The sequence below is a fragment of the Fistularia commersonii genome, chromosome 14, assembly GCF_037954325.1.
Source record: "Fistularia commersonii isolate RoL2024-O1a breed Wild chromosome 14, RoL_Fcom_v1.0, whole genome shotgun sequence".
NCBI classification, from domain to species: Eukaryota; Metazoa; Chordata; class Actinopteri; order Syngnathiformes; family Fistulariidae; genus Fistularia; species Fistularia commersonii.
The window spans coordinates 7,006,609-7,025,231 of record NC_141297.1 but is presented as its reverse complement, the minus strand read 5'-3'; the positions used below and the strand labels follow the sequence as shown (position 1 = coordinate 7,025,231).

The 18,623-nt window shown below is 43.8% G+C and overlaps 3 protein-coding genes across 4 annotated transcripts in view; 1 reads left to right on the top strand and 2 right to left on the bottom strand.

Moving 5' to 3' along the window:
- Positions 1 to 3,395, bottom strand: part of vwa5b1 (von Willebrand factor A domain containing 5B1) — a 35,936-nt gene extending 32,541 nt beyond the window's left edge. The window contains exons 1-3 of the mRNA XM_086159875.1: positions 3,272 to 3,395; positions 810 to 1,029; positions 295 to 449 (exon numbers count right to left, since the gene is read on the bottom strand). Coding sequence (XP_086016001.1) covers positions 295 to 449; positions 810 to 1,029; positions 3,272 to 3,380 — 484 coding nt within the window. The 5' untranslated portion in view covers positions 3,381 to 3,395. The remainder of the gene's footprint in view (positions 1 to 294; positions 450 to 809; positions 1,030 to 3,271) is intronic.
- A 6,139-nt stretch (positions 3,396 to 9,534) lies between these two features.
- On the top strand, positions 9,535 to 15,819 carry ddx19a (DEAD-box helicase 19a). Of its 2 annotated transcripts, none has more exons than XM_086159366.1 (11): positions 9,535 to 9,663; positions 9,892 to 9,949; positions 10,026 to 10,218; positions 11,628 to 11,720; positions 11,990 to 12,092; positions 12,193 to 12,307; positions 13,260 to 13,437; positions 13,535 to 13,772; positions 14,519 to 14,681; positions 15,174 to 15,365; positions 15,444 to 15,819. In XM_086159366.1, exons 1-11 carry the CDS (start codon positions 9,601 to 9,603, stop codon positions 15,503 to 15,505), a joined length of 1,458 nt encoding a protein of 485 aa, XP_086015492.1. In that variant the 5' UTR covers positions 9,535 to 9,600; the 3' UTR covers positions 15,506 to 15,819. The 2 variants fall into 2 exon arrangements, with proteins under 2 accessions (XP_086015492.1, XP_086015490.1); XM_086159364.1 differs by having other exon boundaries at positions 9,542 to 9,663; positions 9,874 to 9,949.
- A 635-nt stretch (positions 15,820 to 16,454) lies between these two features.
- ubxn10 (UBX domain protein 10) lies at positions 16,455 to 18,134 on the bottom strand. Its single transcript, XM_086159683.1, has one exon. The coding sequence runs from the start codon at positions 17,738 to 17,740 to the stop codon at positions 17,117 to 17,119; it is 624 nt and encodes a 207-aa protein (XP_086015809.1). The 5' UTR covers positions 17,741 to 18,134; the 3' UTR covers positions 16,455 to 17,116.
- Between the last annotated feature and the right edge of the window lie 489 nt (positions 18,135 to 18,623).

Sequence of the window (18,623 nt, the reverse complement as noted above, 5' to 3'; positions counted from 1 at the left end):
TTGTCGATTTTTGTTTGAATTTTGGATCTACCACTGTTAGCCACAGAAAGCATCTAAATCTTGCCAATTTTGAATTTTCAGGCACAATGTGGCTATGAGCCTAAACTCTCCAAGCGAAAAGTATGAAAACGTCCGACATCGGCTTTCCAAGGGTTTCCGGTGACAAGGCTCTGCAAAAACAAAAGTAACCGCACCTTTTCTGCTTTTATTATTCCGTGAATTAAGTATTCTCTCACGCAACTTTGGGTTGGCTGATATGGGTCAAAAAAATGGGTCAAATAATGGGTCACACACCTGCCAGCAGATAAGGCGCCCGGATCTCCAGCTGGAAGTTGAACTCGTAGTCCATGGAGTTGATGACCTCCTCTTCCAGCAGCGATGACAAACACATCTGAGCCGAGCCGGGGGTTTGATCGTGAGGACTGGACGCGCAGGGCTGTCGCTCCCGCCTGGGGGTGGAGACGCAAAAAAGGGCGCTTTTCTTTTCACTATTTTTTTATATAGTGCCTAAAAAGGATCTTTGCAGACAGACACTATTGCATTCATGAAAAAAAAAAATGGAAAATAATTTTGCATGACAAGTTCCATGCATGAATGTGGCATGTCTTGTTAGCTTAGTGCTATGAATCATAGTCCCTAATCATAGGGATGCTAGCATAATGGTAAATGATCAACTCTGATTGTCCAATAAGAAAGCTGGCGATTTCGGCTATATCATAATAGTGCAAATTTAACATTAGCTTGTACATGGTGCTATGCTAACTTGGAAATAATAATCAGAATAATCCCGGGAATAATTGTAGCCTTACGCCCTCGAGAAGTTTGGGGACAGTCCCTGCTCCTCGTTGATGGTCCTCTGGACCCGCGGCGTGCACACCGGAGGGGAGGAGACCCTGATGCCCCCGCTGGGCAGCGTGGAGAGCTCAGAGGAGGTGCTGACCAGGACGTGCACCGTCTCCAACGGAGGAATGATGCCCAGGTTGACCACTAACACCGTCCTCTCCAGATCCTCGTCCATCACCACATGACCTGCGACACAATTAGCTTAGCTCAGGGACATTGGGAAAAGTCGCCGATTGAATTTTGGCAGATTTTTTTCGTCAACATAATGTCTGAAAATGACTATAAAAGAGCATTGCATTCGCATAAAAAAGGCAGGAAACATAGCATTGCATTAGGAATGTATGATAGCCTTTAAACGCGCATTTAAAAGAACATCTCCAAAGGGGTGAATAAAATTCTCGAGTGTTAACGTTAACCTTTCATCCGGTAAAGTATTTACAAAAATGTACAAAGATCAGAGTTACTGACAAACGGATCACCCAATGCATCCTGGAAAATATGAGGCACTTCAGATACAAAGTGGTGAGTAAGTGCATTTCCTTTGAACGGCTGCCGAGATCTTGGACGACCGAACGTCCCCTCCGCTCCCCTCGTTCCAGCGAGTGGGCGGCCGATTCCATCTCGCTCGCCGGCATTTGTCTTTTTTTGGGGGGCTGAATTCTATTCCAAAATATCGCCCAACAATATTTGAGCTTTTGGATAAAAAAAAAAAAAAAACATCTCTTCGCTTTGGAGTCCACGAGTCCTTCAAAATAAAAGTGCGGCTCGGTGTTTGTCACGCCGTAAACTATCCAAGCGGCACGAATGCCAGAGAGAAATCCAGACCCGTGTCCTTTGGATATATTGGATCATTAATCTGGGTCTGTCGGGATCTTCATTCCTCCATGGCTATCCTGAGACTTGAACAGACGTCCTGCCAAACTAATCTTAGTTTTATGAGAACTATTAAAGGTTTAAAGGTTATCTATAAATATTCACTACTTCATCGTTCCTAAACAAAACAATCTATGGGATCTAGATTTTCAACTGAAGCCCATAATCTTTTTTTCTTTTTTTTTTTTCGTTTTACAGAGCTACACAGCTGTCACCATGGATGCAGATATCGGAAAGACTTTGCGCTAAATCGGCAGATTTCTTTTAAAAGGGCCGGAACTTTGTGGATCATGACATGTAAGAGACAATGTGATTGGTCGAAACCTGAACGCATCGCAATATGCGGCCCTCGGAATTATATTTTGTGGCCCCCTGCCCGAAATCAAACTTTGTGTTCGAGCACCCCGCTTGTTTTTTCTCGCATGCCTCTGTGGGTTTTTATACACTGGATTACAAAAAAACATGGGCAAGGAAAAAATGAAAAAGTAACTTTGCAATGTATTTTTCGCTTCAAAATTTGAAAAACAAAACGATTTTATTTGATGAATAAAACGTCTAGCGACATTGTTAAAATGATCTTTTCTTGTCTTATTTCTATAAAAAAACACCAAAACGATAGCAAAAAAAAAACGGGCAAAATTAAAAAAATTGATTTAATAACCAGAATAGCCACCATTAGCCTTGTAAACATTATACCTCCTCTTATACATGCGACCAATTAATTTTGCGGCAAATTTTCCCACAGTAACAAGATTTCCTCTTTTAACTCAACAATTTTTTTAGGGTGTAATTTCATCATTAATTTTCAAATATTAATTTCTAAATATTAATTTTTAATATCAATTTGTCATGTATTTTTTAGAAGAACAGCTCATTACACATAAAGACTTTTATAATTTACCTGTGTAACTCCTTTACACTAAAAAAAACAAGGAAAAATTTGGACTCAGTGTTACATCTCGGTAATGATGTTACCTTTGACATCAAATTAGGCCGTATGTGGCCCCGGACCAAAATGAGTTTGACACCCCTGGTTTAGAAGGTAAACAAAGATGGAGGACAAACAGCTGGCTCCCTACTCTTTCCGCCATTTTTGTAGTCCGGTTTGACTTTGTTGGCCTTCTCCCTCCTTCCCGCCACTTCCTGTTGTCATTGTCTCGTGACACTACTTCCTGTGTCCTGCCTCCTCTTTTTCATCGTCCGTTGGCAACACCTATTCGCAGTCAGGTCGGATGTCAGCGCATACCGGATTGAGTTAGCTCACAAACTCAAACGTGATTGATCGACAGCGGGGGTCGGGTCAGATGAGCCACTGGGATCTACACCTTTTTCAGCCAATGGGTCTTTTTGAGAAAATTCGATTTTTATTCTTGAATGAGGCAACAGGGTGGGAGGAAATGATCAGAAATGGCGGCCGCAAAGCCTCGACAAAGAGTTGAATAAACCAGACCGGCTGAGTGTCAGTGAAGAACACGATGGAGCGATGGCACAGTTCAACCCAACAATTGGCTCTCCGGTTTATGGATTTATTATTATTATTTTGTTTTTATCTTACCGATGGCGCTCTGGGGGGCCCCGTTGGGCGTGCTGCAGCATTCCAGATGACATTCGTCAATTTTGGCCTTGTCCTTGATTTGCAGCGTGATTATCTGACTGGATATCATGGCCTCGAACCCGACCACGATGGAGTTCTCCTCCAGCGGGTAGATGAAGATCCCTTTCGGGGGAGAAACATTTATTTTTTTTAAAAGCGCCTCGTTTCGGAGATCGGAGGGGTTCTACGGCGAAAGCCGCCTTACCTTCGATGGCGTGGTCCTCGATGTTCTCGTAGGTCATGGACGCCGTCATGGCCAGGGTGTAACCCCTGACACAGGAAGTGATGTCAGAGACGCTGAGGGGCAGGGCGCTTCGGCTCTCCTTGTTTATGAGTCCCGGCATGGTGCTGTCTTTTTTTTTTTTTTAAGATTCTGCTTTCAGAACAAAAAATAAAAAAAAACAAAAAAAAACAGGCGGCGCCCGTCGATCATACCGTCCGTCCACCCTTCCACCGAACGGCGTCAGACTCCGGGGGGTCAACGCGCCGAGCGGAAGGGGGATGAGAGACGGCGCGTCGGGATTTTAAAGGTCACCTTGCCCCGATCATTTTTCGGGGGGGAAAAGAGATTTCTTTCTTTTTAAATCCTTTTAAAAAGGAGAAAAGCCGGAGGCAGGTTCTCCCATAGAGATGTGAGGGCTCGATGCCGTTTCAGTAATTGGAAGGGAATAAAAATACAGGAACGTGAAAGTTAATTGAATTAAATATGTGAGAAAAGGCCTCCCGGACACATTTAAAGTCAATTAAATCGTCTGAAACAATAATATGTCGATGTATTGAGCGCAGCTTGAAGTTCTGTGAAATATGCTTGGATCTTACTGGGATAAATTGGTCCCATCACTGAGCGAGCAAACCGACCGATGAATATTTCATTGCATCGATTTGTATTTTGATTGTTTTCTTAAATCGGTTAATTGCTGTTGGTTTTTTGAAATAAAGAGAGGTCAAGACGACATCCGTGAATCTTCTCGTGTCGTCAAGGACAAAAGACGGCGTCGTCTGTTCACTGACGGCGCTGACAGTTTTATTAAAAAACAGCTTCAGCGTGGAAATAAAAAGGTGTTTTTTTTTTCCCCTCCGCCTCGTTCTGTTTTTCTCCATCAGAAACCGAGACATTGCACAGCACTTCAAACTTGCACTCACGCTCATAAGATCTTAATAAAAACAACAGCGTTCATTGGCAACAACCTTGTTTTTGTTCAACAGTCAAACATTTTCATTTTTGTTTTACGCCTTGATCCCTGACATCATTTAGGTGTTTTTAAAATCCAATTCCCATCATTAGTTTCACTCACCTCTCTGTAATTCATAATTGCCGCGAATGCATTTTAGTCCTCTGAAAAATAAATTTAACCTGTTTTTTTCTCGCGAGCATCTATTCTAGAAAGGTTTCCCAGGACCCCACGCCGGCTCCAAGCCTTTTGACTAAAAGGTCAAAGCACGAGAAGTCGTTTATGTCGATTCGAGGCGATACGAGGCCGCGAATCGATGCGCCACGCGGGGTGGGGGGGGTTGGAGGGGGGCGGCAACGTCCCTAATTATGTAAATGACAGAGGAAATGATCTCTTCCTTCATTGTGAATTCCTCCTCCTGCAATCTTGGCTCTACGCTGTCAAGGGGTCTGAGTCTGCCGCGCGACCGGAGCCCCGACAGGAAGTGTTATGACGGAAGCGATTTCCATAGAGACGGCCTCCCCGAGCGACCCCGCCCGCCTGCAGGCTGACCCGCGGCGTCTCGGAGCCCGCCGGGGGGGGGGGGATGGGAGGGCCATCACTTGAGACGCATTGATTGGACCGATGACACTCCGGCGGGAACATTGGTGAAAAGAAAGAAACACCATTCTCGGAAGGAGCGACTTCTGAGGGGTTCTGCTGAAAGCCCCAAAACACACACACACACACACACACACACACATTCACCATTACATCAATCACGGGGTCTTTAGGAGCCATATGGTTATTTATGAATGGTAAAGAAAAGGTCACATGCAGCCGCAGTCACTGGCTCGGCTGTTAGAGCAGCGTCATCGTGTGTCCGCTCAAGAAAATGCAGCTATAAAAAAAAAATAAAAAATAAAAAAAAAACAATTAAGAAATACCTCCCCTCACACTTTATTACCAGTTTTAAATAATAGAGCAGGTAAATTAATTAAGAAATAATTAAAATGTGTTTTTTTTTAATTCACCGGTGTGTCAGAGGAGGATGAAGAAACGGTGCTAAAATTTAAAATAAAAAATAAATTCAAAATAAAAAAAAAAGATTAAAAAAAAAAAGTTATTTTATCGAGGAGTGTCTGCGCCACATAACTCGGAAGGAATAATAGTAATTATGGTTCTTAAATTATCACAATGGTTTGTTTTTTTCTTTCCAAAGTGGCAGTCCCGATGGGCTCGGTGCGATGAATCACCAGCACCGGGGTGCGACCCGGGAGCTGCCGAAATACAATAATAAATAAAGAAACACAAATAAAAATTCAAAAAAGAAAGAAAAATTATGATCAATTTGAAGAAAAAAAACTCATGACTCTTTCAGTTGGCGCTCAGTGATGTCGAAACGGTAAGGAGACGCCGCTGTTAGAAAAACCCACCTGTTGGAACACACACACACTCACACACACACGCAGTCTACCGTTCAATAAAACACACCGGACGAACCCCACGACGCATGACTGGCAGATTTTCCTTAATTTTTCTTTCTTTCTTTGCTCCCCCCCCTTTTTTTTTAAATAATCACCATCTCACCTTCTTCTTCTCCCCTTCCTCCTCCTCCTCGATCCGCGCGAACGACAGGGATGACGAGTCTGCGCATAATCACGGCGTCCACGGCCAAATCTTACCTCTCAGCCGCATCCACGGGGTCCGCAGCGTGGATCTCTCTCTCTCTCCACGAGAAGTCCTCTTATCATGAAAGATATCCTCCTCTTCCTCCTCCTCCGCTCCACTCAGCTCCTCTTTCCTTTTTTTGTTTTTTCTCTCTCTCCGTGGAAAGAGAGATGGTGGGGTGGGGTGGGGTGGGGTGGAGGGTGGGAGGGCGCTGCTGCCACAGGTGGCAGAAACTAGGGATCCACGCTCACGGGCGAGACGTTGGAGGAAGTGTGTGTGTGTTTGTGTGTGTGTTTGTGCATGAGGGGACAAGGAGGTGAAGGGGGTAAAGGTGTGCAACAGTTGTTCCCCCTTCCTTATTTTCCTCTTACCGCCTCCGGGAGTGTGTGTGTGTGTGTGTGTGTGTGTGTGGGGGGGGGGGGGGGGGGGGGGGGGGGGCGCAAATGAAAAAAAACAACCTTTGTCAATCACACATCCCGCAGAGAACTCGCACCACCCACGCAGGTGCACTGTCTCACGACACGCGCAGGCGCCTGTGGTTGTGTGTATGTGTGTGTGCGTGTGTGTGTGTGTGTGTGTGTGTTCGTGGGGCGGGGGGTTGGGGGGGGGGCATCTCCTCTCCACGGTAGCTCTGGAAAGCCCTTAATGTCTCAGAGCCTCCGTGGGCGTCTTGGCGGTGTCCGTGTTTTGCAATCACTTGGTTTGATCCATCTGTTTTTTTTTCTTGCGAAGGTTACCATGGCGATTAATATCTGTTTAAATAGTCATTTGGATGAAAACGTGTCTGGAGCTTTTGTGTGTGTGTGTGTGTGTGTGTGTGTGTGTGTGTGTGTGTGTGTGTGTGTGTGTGTGTGTGTGTGTGAGCATCCGCCTCCAAATTGAATTAACCTGCAGCCAATAAAACTGACTGTACACCTCCCTCCTCCTCTTCTCCCTCAGAGCCTTTTAACTCAACTCTCTCTCTCTCACACACACACAGACACACACACACACACACACATACACACACAGAGAGACATACACACACACACAATCCACTCACTCACTTTCCTCTTGTTCTCACCCACCTGCAGGGGTGAGGGTGGGAGGGTGGCAGGGGGGAGTTAAAGGTTAATTCTGGCGTGTTTTCACCGACAAAAGGCGGCATATAATCGCCAGGGCCTCTGGAAAAAAGTCAGCTATTTCTTTCGTCAAAATGAGAAGAAATTTTAGAGCTACAAAACAATTCCATATACAAGATGTATTCATGTGTGTGTGTGTGAGAAGAAAATGTATATCTTTGGTTAATCTTGCTTAATATCTTCTCGTGGCAACTTGATTTTCCTCAAGTTCAGTCGCCACTAGATGACAAGAATTAACTATGACCTGAATGACTGAGAATCTCCACAGCCTGCATCTTTAGTTATTTTAGAGAAAATAACCTCAAAAAATATCCATCCATTATCTACCTTTCTGCACTTCAGCTTCCAGAGGGATGCTGAAGCCTATCCCAGCTGTCAATTTTCCATTTGTTTTTTTCTAATTAACCTTCTGCATGTTTTTGGACACAGGGAGAACATGCAGGCTCCACACAGTAAGGCTCCCTTTACTATACATACATATATACATATATATATACCGCTTATCCTGCACATAAAATCATGGTCGTTGGGGGAAAGGCGGGTTCACCTTAGACCGGCTTCAAGTGGATCACATGCAGAGACATACAACCATCCGCTCTGTCATTCACACATCTGGGCAATTTTTCGGATTTTTCCAGTTAATCATCTGCAGCCCAGAGAACCCAGAGGGAAAAAAACGATATTAATATCTATACATACACACACACACACACACACACACATGTATATATATGGATATGAATATCTTAAAAATATCTCAATTATCTTTTCATATTAATTAATCTCTATTATTTTTTTATTAATTTTATATCTTCAATTTTTTGGATGGTTACATCAAAATCAATCATGCTGCTACTGTATTACATACTATATACTGGCTTTTTTTCTGTGCCTTAATATCCACTTAGTTTCGCACCTTCTATTACCTGGTATTACTTAACGACTTCACGTTTTTTGTGCTAAACTGTATGGATAACTCTTCTGTTACTCTCTATATTCAAATACAATTGACACATATTTTTACATTTCAGGCTTTTATGCTGTTAAACCTCTGTTATCCTTTCACCTCAGTACAAGTATATTGTATCTGCGTTAACTTTATACTGTATAGTTTAATTTTTGTTTGTTTATTGTGCACTTTACTGTGAATGTGCACTCAGTTATAATTTTGTTAATCTCATTTCAACGTGGGAAAATGAGAAACATCTTCCTGATTCCTATGTATGTCTAGTCCATGTGGAGAAATTGGCAATAAAGCTGACTTTGACTATAAATTTCTTTTCAATGACTGATCTAAAGAGAGACTGAAAACCCGAGGACGTAAAATTTCGTGTCATGATGCCAATTTAAAAAAATCTTCCAGAGGGAAAATAAACATCATTGATTTTGTTTTTATCGAGTGTATTCACGGTGGGTAACTTACGATTTCTACGGGATCAGAAACGCAGGATTTCGGCCTGCTGCTTTTTAAGCGTGCAGATTCCTTCCCCCGTTGGATGTTTTCTAAAATCTGTGTAGAAGTATGCTGAGGTTAGAGCTGCCAGGCAGGATATTCTGTCTTACACCGAAGATGAGATTTATGGAAGTATTGAAAGAGAAAGCTGAGAAAACGATGCTGAGGAAAGGGACGGATAGTAGCGGATGATGTGCAGGAAGAAGAGTGCACAATGGAGATTCCGCGTGTGCGCTACTGATTGATTTGTTGTATTTCCACTGAAAGTGCATTGAAAAGTGCAGTGATTGCTTTGCATTTGTGAGAGTGAGTGGTTGAGACGACAACAGAGTGCTAGCTTCGGCTGGACCCATGATGGAGTGTGTGCAGACTGATGGGTGTGTCACAGGGTCACCCTGCAACAGCACTCGGTGCCTTCATGTACACCCCCAAAACCACGGAAATATCTAACCTGCCGTTCGAACGACCGGTTTCAGACAAACGATTGAGGACCAGCGCTGGGGAAATGTATCGAAATACTTGTAAATGACTTACATGATGAGAATAAAATGGAGATTAGCAGAAAAAATAGCTAGGGGGGCTAATATGTTTGGCTAAGTGTCAAAATAGCAACCACTTACGGAGTTTCGCACTTCGACCTTGAGATGAAAGAAACACACTATTTTTATGATTTCGTGTTGAAAAGGGGAAGCGATAAGTGTCAGTTTGTAGTTTAAATACGCATTTTATATACGGTCTCTACCTAGGAACTGTAGGCTTTCCGATGCTAGTGAAGGCAGCATGAGTGGTGCGGTCCAGCGGGCTGCGGGCGGTTCGTATCAGGCCGACGGCACGTCCAGCCACGCTGACACCAAACTTTTGGTGAAGCCGTGGCCCTGAAAACCACGCCGTAAAATGTCCAAAGATTCTTGGGCGAATGCGGTTGACGTCCAGGAGGCCACGGCACCGACCGCACAGGTGAGTTTTTTTAACGAATTCCCGGTTGGCCGACTGTTATCTCTTTATTTCATTTTATCTTGGAAATGAAATGGTGGCGTTGGGGAGTGGGGGGCTAAACTAGCTAAACTTGCTACCTCTCGATATGAGTTGGCACATACGTCTACGCATTTTTGTCAAAACGAAAAAATATGTTATTTATTTATTTGTTCGTTTTATTTTACACGAAAGTGTATTTTTCTCCCTCAGTTCGACTCGAAAAAGAAAATGGAGAAAATTCGCGGCAACGCCAACGGGGACATAAATGGTATATTCCATTTAATTAAGTTGTTTTAGGGGGGGAACTCAACATGGCAGCTCACCTGTTAGCGTGCCGTGCGCAGGGAACGTGTTGCCGGGCATGGGGGACGATGGAGGCCGGTGGAGCGACGAGGACAAGGTGGACCTGGCCGAGCAATCCCTCCTCAACAAGATGATCCGCAGGTCCCTGGTGAAAAACAGGAACCAGGTGGAGGTCCTGCAGAGAGACCCCAGTTCCCCCCTCTACTCTGTCAAGACTTTCGAGGAGCTGAGGCTGTGAGTCTGCGGGTGGAGGGGTGGGAGGAATGGGTTGTTTAGAAAAGTTTGGGGAGAAAAACAAACAAACAAACACATTGGAGAAAAACAACTCTTCTGTGTTCCACCTGCATGATGTCTCAGCCGGGGAAAAGTTGAAATGTTTTGCAGATTTTTTGTCTTATCCTAGATAGAGCTCTGACAGCTAGAAGAAGTTATGGGGAAGCTTAATTGTGCTTCACCTGAAATCTGGGAGGAAAACACAAGAGTAGTTTACATTCCAGGATTAAAATTAAACGAGACACAACATAACAGCCACCTGGATGTTTGGGCAGTGGATGGCAGCAAGAAGGTACCTGTTTTGACTTAAATTGGCCTTTCTGTTATAGGTTTGCCTGTTCTTCCTGTGTCCGTATGTTCTCTCCAGATTCTCATGGTTCCATCCTCTGTGCGAAAATTGCCAAGGCGTGTGAATGTCAGAGTCAATGGTTGTATGTCTCTTTGATCTTGTGATTGACAGGTGAAGGTTCAGGCTAAACCCCGCCTCTCGCCCAGTGGCAGCAGGGATTGGCTTCAGCCCCACTGCAACTCTGAGTGCTCTTAGAATGGTGTTTCCAGGCAGTGCTGGAAAATCAGGAAGAAAAATTTGCAAGATTACAGTCATGGAAACAATCCAAAAGTACCTGAAAATGAGTAAACAGAAGACATTAAAGTAAAACTAAATGTAAATGGGGGTGGTGGGGGGATCTTGCAAAGTGACAGTAAAATATCTGAAAATTAATTAATGGCCACATTAGTTTTTGGGTGCGGGTGGGTGGTTGCAAAATAGTAAGAAATCAGCGGAAAATGAAGAAGAGATGGCCCTGAAATCATTCTGCAAAATTACAACAATCTCTATAGGAAATTGGCTAAACAGAGCTGAACATATGAGCAGAAGGCAGGGAGCATAATTGATGATTTCCTGGAAAAGGGAAGCAGGACAAGGAGCATGAACCCGGCGACAGTGAGGGTGTCCAGGGGCAGGCGATTTATTTCTAGATTGGTTTGGGTCCGTGCATTCCCTCAGAGTGAAAGATTGCTTCAAATCCACTCAGAGATGTTCTAATTATCTGTGATGGAACATTTCTGCCCTGCTGGAGTGTTCTCCTCCCACAAAGGCCATCAGGGTTCACTGGATAGGCTGAGTGTGAAATTATGTTTCATCTGTCCTGGCCTCTGGATTTATCACATCTCAACAGTTTTACCATCTGTGGGAGATTTGGGAAATTAGGATTTGACACCTTTACAGCTCCCATCAAAACAACTAATCTGTATCGGTATTCCCATTTTGCTCGCCATGCATCTTGGGGTTTTTTTTTTTGTCATTCTTTGATTTTTTTTTTCCACCCCACAAAGTCACTTGCGTCTTGCTTTCTCATTACTGTCTCCAGGAAACCAGAGCTGCTGAAAGGAGTCTACAGTATGGGCTTCAACAGACCATCCCGGATCCAGGAGAACGCTCTGCCCATGATGGTGGCACAACCGTGAGTCCACCTTTGACAGCCCTCCTGTCAATTAATACCCTGATGGAAATGCACCAATTGAGACTGATTAGAACTTCAAAATCTCAATTTGTTTGATAATTAGCAGTTGAATAATAGTAGGTTTTTTTTTTTCAACAATATCTTGCAATGTAGACCAGACTACTAGTTCATAAATGCTGAGAAAATCAAGAAAAATGAAGCTCATATCAATAGTAATCTGCATGTTTCCTCTCCTAACCATTTAAAGAATACTGGTATATGTGTTTTAGGCCTCAGAATCTGATCGCCCAGTCACAGTCGGGCACAGGAAAAACTGCAGCATTCTCCTTGGCCATGCTCAGCCATGTGAACCACGCTAACAAGTGGACTCAGGTAAGAGTGTTATCTCCCTTCTCCTCTCAAAGTTGCGACTCTCTAACACACCCAGGATTGACATCACCAACGCGGTGTTTGTGTCCCTCCCCTCACTCAGGCTCTTTGCATCTCCCCGACCTACGAGCTCGCTTTGCAGATTGGACAAGTGATTGAGCAGATGGGCAAATTTTGTCCTGAGGTGAAGCTGGCGTACGCTGTCAGGGGCAACCGAAGTAAGGCTGTCATCGCAATAAGAAAGACCTTAGATAGATTTTGCTGTCCATTTTGGACTTTCACGCCTGGGAATAAACCAGAACCTAGGATTACACTCAAACATGTGATTTATTGTCAGGATCAGTCAAATTCAACAGCCAGCCCTCGGTCAAATATATTGCACACAATGAGCACAGTTTTTTTTTGTTTTGTTTTTTTACCAGAGGCTTAAAATCATCATATTTAGTAGTTCAGAGGGAAGAAACACATTTTATTGAGGTGAGAGGTTTTGTCATCAGAAATAAATCCAGCCACATTGTTAAAACGCTGATTCATCGAACAGATGGGGTTTGGCTCTGTGGACTCTTCTCGGTTCAAAAATATCCCAACGCTGAAAATGAAAGAAACTTCCAGTACAGACCCAGCCCAGTCCTGGTCCACTGTTCAATCATAGTTACAGAGACATGAATACTTATTGGTGAACTAATTTACATGATTAAAAACATTTGTAACCCTTTATCCAGAAGCCAGATTTTCCCAACCCCCTTTGTCTCCATAATGAGTTATTTAATTCATTTTTGGTCTAATAAAAATGCAAATTCAGTTCTTACATCTAAAAGCAGATTCTTGCAGATATTGTGGGACTTTGTCTGTGACTGTGAAGTAGTCAAGCCACATTTTTCAAAAATTTATTAGTAATTTCACCTCAATATGTATGATGTCTGGCTCACTTCCTGATTTTGATTCAGTTTTAATGATAAGTTTAAGTAACTTCCAAGTTGTAACTTGATGATTGATGACTCTTTCGTATGGTTTTGCATATTTTTAAGGCTCCCATTTGCTGTTTTTTGGTTGTTTTTTTTTTAAATAGTGCAAAATAATCTGCCTCTGAACGCAAAGTATCACTGTTGTTAATTTTGTTGAAGAAATCCTCCTTGGATGCAATTTCAATGAGATTTAATCGCTCCCCAGTTGCAAAGGGTACAAAGCTGCAGGAGCAGATTGTCATCGGAACGCCAGGCACCGTCCTGGACTGGTGTGTCAAGTACAAGCTGATAGACCTGAAGAAGATCACTCTGTTTGTGTTGGATGAGGCCGACGTGATGATCGCTACGCAGGGGCACCGTGACCAGAGCATTCGTATCCACAGGTAGCTTTAAATGAGCAGGAATTACCGTCCATAACCACTCCCCTCCGCGTGTCCCATCCCTTAGATTCTCTCCCATTTCCCCCTCGTCCTGATGCAGGCAGCTGACACAGCAGTGCCAGATGCTGCTTTTCTCCGCCACCTTCGAGGACTCTGTGTGGAAGTTTGCAGAGCAGGTGGTTTCAAATCCAAACATCATCAGGCTGAAGCGCGAAGAGGAAACGCTGGACACCATCAAGCAGTTTTACATAATCTGCAAGGAGAAAGAGGACAAGTTTACAGCTCTGTGCAATCTGTACGCCAGCCTCACCATCGCCCAGGCCATCATCTTCTGCCACGTGAGAAGCTGCTTCAATGGTTACCGCCATGGTTTTTTTTGTTGTTTTTTTTTTTTGTTTGTTTTGTTTTTCAAAATGACGTTGCAGCAAGCAGCTGTCAGGCTGGTCAAAAACCATTCAGTATTTTTTTTGCTCATGGCTCACAGAAAATTAACTGCATTCACTGCGATGTTAGAGTGAATTAATTGGGATGATAGAATAGGAACAAAAAATGAAATTGAACAACAGAGCACATTAAATTGCAAATCTGATTCATCTTTTTTATGTGATATGTGACCCATCAGTGGAGGGTCTTCATCTAAAGAATGAATTTGTCAACCTGGTTCAATAACATAATGTCACGCAAGGCCATTAAATGTGGCTTGGTGAAATTTGAAATTTTGCCAACATTTTTAATTTATAATTTTAGAATTCCTCATCGTTAACTCGACAATGCTTTCCTTTGTCACTGAGACAGGCTCCTGTTTGCACTATTTCCTTTCTAATTTTGTACATACAAGCATCTGTTCGAGAGACAAACCTCTCAATAGCCAGATTCCTTCATGAAAACCACCATTGCATTGGACGGCATTCATGATACTTGCTATACAGACTTGTAACTGTCAGAATGTAGTCTAGAAAAGGCCTTTAGAGTGTATTCTCAATAAATTTGCATTCTGTAAATATCCAGCCCCTGTCCGATAACCTGAAATCTGTTAGGACAAAGTGAAGGCAAGGTAGAAACTTTGGATGTGTGCTCTCCACAGACTCGCAGGATGGCCTCTTGGCTGACCGTGAGCCTGACCAAGGAGGGTCACCAGGTGGCGCTGCTGAGCGGCGAGCTGACCGTGGAGCAACGAGCTGCTGTCATTGAACGCTTCAGGAATGGCAAAGAGAAAGTGCTGGTGACCACAAACGTGTGTTCCCGAGGTAGGACAGACAAGGCTTCTGGACAGAGACATCTCAGCAGGCTGGATATGACGTCTGCAGACATTTCATCATTGAGATGTGAAAACATGATTAAATTGCTGCTGGGCCAAAATAGAACAAATAACGTGCGTGTGTGTCCAGCATAGCGAAAAATTAATTCCATTACACTGAAAGCTATAAACCTTTTAAAGGCAATTAAATATGATAAATATGACACAGCATGTCTGAGTTGAGTCATTAAATACATCACTTAAATGATGAGGATGCTTTTAAGAAAAATGTCCCAGATGATATTCCCTGGTCAGTGACTTCACAGTTCCCATTTTCTTACAGGTTTTTATTTCAATTATTTTTCACATTTAAAATTTTGATTTTTCAAAAGATGTGTAAATACTTCGAATATGATTCCTTAATTGTGACCGATAACCTATTACTGTTATTTTCCAATTGAATTATTGAAATTCACTAATATTGATTGATGATCCATCTTAGGCATTGATGTGGAGCAGGTTTCACTTGTGGTGAACTTTGACCTCCCCGTGGACCTGGATGGAAACGCTGACCACGACACATATCTGCACCGAATTGGCCGCAGCGGGCGTTTTGGCAAAAAAGGATTTGCTGTCAATATGGTGGACAGCGAGCACACCATGAACATCATCAGGCAGATTGAGATGCACTTCAGTATGTTTCGCTTTCCTTTAGTTTCCAGATGGTGAATGTCAACGCAAGATAATGATCTTGTGTGTTTCCCTCCCACAGACAGGAAAATCTCCAAACTGGACCCCAGCAACACGGATGACATGGATCTCCTTGCTGGTTAAACCTTGTGCTGCCAACAGCTGATGGCACAAACAAGCTTGTTTCATGCTACTAGCCATGTCTCACCGGTTCCTCCTGGGGTTCATCGTTTGCATTTTTTCTTTTGGTTCATAAAAGGGACATGCATGCCAAAGCCGCTGTAACCATGTAGATTTTTTTAGGTATATTTTATTTCATTTATTTATTTTCCATTTTGAGTGTTGCTGACAATTTGGCGTGTTGCATTTGATTTCCTTCTGACGTGTGCAGTGAAAAGTCTAGCTGTGAACATTGGTGTGGTGTGATTTGAAGTTTGAATAAATAACCTTGAGTGACACAAGGCATTTAAACATCTACATGGGCCTGCTGGTTGTTCATGATTTGTTTCCTGATCATTTAATTAATCGCTTTGTCACACTTGTGCCTTGTTTTTGTGGGAGGAGGAAATAACAAAATCAGAGCCATCGCCTTTCAGGCTCACTTGGACTATTTGGACTTGAAGTGCTGAATTTGACTATTAAAAGAGCAGGTTATTCACCCTCAGCTATTTCTTATCCTACAGAATTTATTTGGTTTATCAAACAGTCACCTTAAAGGACTCACTGCAAGGATGTGACAAACACTTTCTCTAGTTCACATGCACTGTCTTTAAGTCAAAGTGTAACAGTATTCTCTGCACTTTTGCTTGAATGTTCTGGGATCAGCAGGTGTATGTCCTGGGAGCTGCCCATCAGTCTTGCCAGGGTCTCCTCATGCTCGACTGCCAAAAAGTAAGTTTGAATTCTTTATTGAACGACAGGTTCCAGAACTGTGAGTTTGGTGCTGCCGTGGAGTTTGATGAAATTCAGGAATCCATAAAGTTTAGAGAGGACTAATGTGTTCAGTCAGACCCATAATGATGTGCAAAATACAGCAAAAAATTGAAAAAGAACCTGGCCATTATTGTCAGTGGCATTTTTAATTTGTGCCATTTTGCAAATTCAAAATAGTACCAAGAGAATTCCATGTTAAATTGGTATTAATCAAAATGGAATGGACTCAGTCAACAGACAATATAACTAAATGCAAATAAATTGATTAAACAATTATTTCAAAAGATTTATATAAAAGATTCTAAAAATACAACAGTTGGTGGTTCTCTCGTTTCATGGTGCACAGTGACATTTTGTCCTTTGACACATTTCTATAAGAACGCAGCCGTGCAGGTTTGCAAGAGCATGAGACATCGCACCGCTAATGTTAATTAAAGTGATTAGTTTTGACACATTAGAACAGCAGGGCAGCAGCCCCTGGTGTTTCAGGTAGGAAGGATTATTCTGGGGAAAAAGAAGATAAAAATTGCAATTTTGAGAGGAGCTTGTTAAGCATAGATGCACATCCCTGCTTCTGAATCGGTCTAAAACTGATCAATTCAAAGGTGCGTATTAGCTTACATATTGATTATTGGCGTATTAGAAGTTCAAACCGATAATGGGTGGCTACATGTATTTCAACCCCGAAATAAAGAGGAGCTGAACTGTGAATATATCTATGGTAAATCTGTTTATTCACATAGTCCGATATTTCGATTGATATTGATGTGGAGAAACAGCTGATGAATGTTCCCCAATTTAAGGCCGCTTTTGTTTTTGTTGTTATTCCGTGGTATTCTGACAGATACACAGCACCGATCTGTTCCGGATGCCGCACTGGGCCAGAGTCAGGTCCAGGTCCGTGAAGATCCGGCGAGGAACCTCCACGGCCTCGATGCAGACCTCCCCGTACCAGGCTCCGTACCGGGCTTCCGCGCTCGACCTCACCGTCCGGAGGGCGTCCGTGGGCTGGAAGCGCTGCTCGAACCTCCGGCCGCACGGAGCCCGGACAGCCAGCAGCAGGCTCCCCGGGGGGCAGGAGGGCGCGCACCCCGGAAACTCGCTCGGTTCCGGGCCCGGTTCTGGAACCTCCCCGCTGAGATCCGGCGTCGCGTCGGAGTCGGACGTTTGTCCGCGCAGGTCCCGGGCGTAACCCCGCCTCCTACCGATGGACGGCAGGACCCTGTACTTGTTCAGGGACGGCGGCGGCGGAAGCGGAGCTCCTGGACCAGGCAGCACCTCGACCCGGCTGTCGGGCCACATGCTGGGCTGGGACCGAGAACGGAGGGTCTCTTCCGGCCTGGCGGTCATATGTCCCCGCTGGGCCCCGGCTGAGTCACCGGTACGGTCGGCGCTAATAACCGGTCTTGTTCGCCCCTTGGAGGACTTCGGCCTCGCCCGATCCATGACGGGACCCGGCTAGCTCGAAGCGGCGCCACTTGTGATCGAAGCTAGGCTAATTAGCTTAACTCGTAACATCGTCCTTTGTGTTTTACTCCTCAAGTAAAATTACGCGTGTTTTAAAGAAACCGCTGAAGTTAAAAAAAAAGAATATAACGCTTTAAAACAAACAAACAAAATTGAAATAAACTTCGACACGCTTCCCATCCCGTCTCAGCAGGCAGGACTGCCCCCGCGGCGTCTCTCAAGTTGCTAGGGCCGCTGGGTTGCCATGGCGACGAAGGCGAAACCGCAGCGCCCCCTGCCGGTCGAAGTGAGTCGTGGCCGAGGGTGACCCCAGCGGAGGAGCGCCTCCTCTGCCTCCACATCTTTTCATCCATCCAGTAGGTTCTTGGCTTTTTCCCCACTCCCTTTATCCGACTTTGATGTGGACTATTTTATTTCTCATTTCCACCCCCACCTCTCCTGTATTTTTTAAATATTCTGCCTGTAATTGTGAAAGAAAAAAACTGGAAATAGATGGATTTATTTTTTGACAGAAATGATGGGAGAAACGGGATGAAAGAAACTCTTTCTTTTCAAAAATCAAACAAACACTGGCTCAAAATCAGGAAACTCTCATAATGAGGCTGGCGGATTCTTCCTCGGCAAGCCGACGATGATTTCTAGAGGGACGCTTTACCGTTGGTTTCTTTTTTGTTTGAAATTGTAATATTTGATGCGTTGAGCTGCAAAAGATAAATGAATCCCTCACAATTTTTCTTTCAGAGAAAGCTGACACTCAGAACACTCTGTAAAATTGATCCAGATGATTAAATATGTTCCCCAGACAATTTGTGGGCTGACAGTTTTAAAACTGTCGTATTTTATTCCTTGTAAAAGTGCAAGC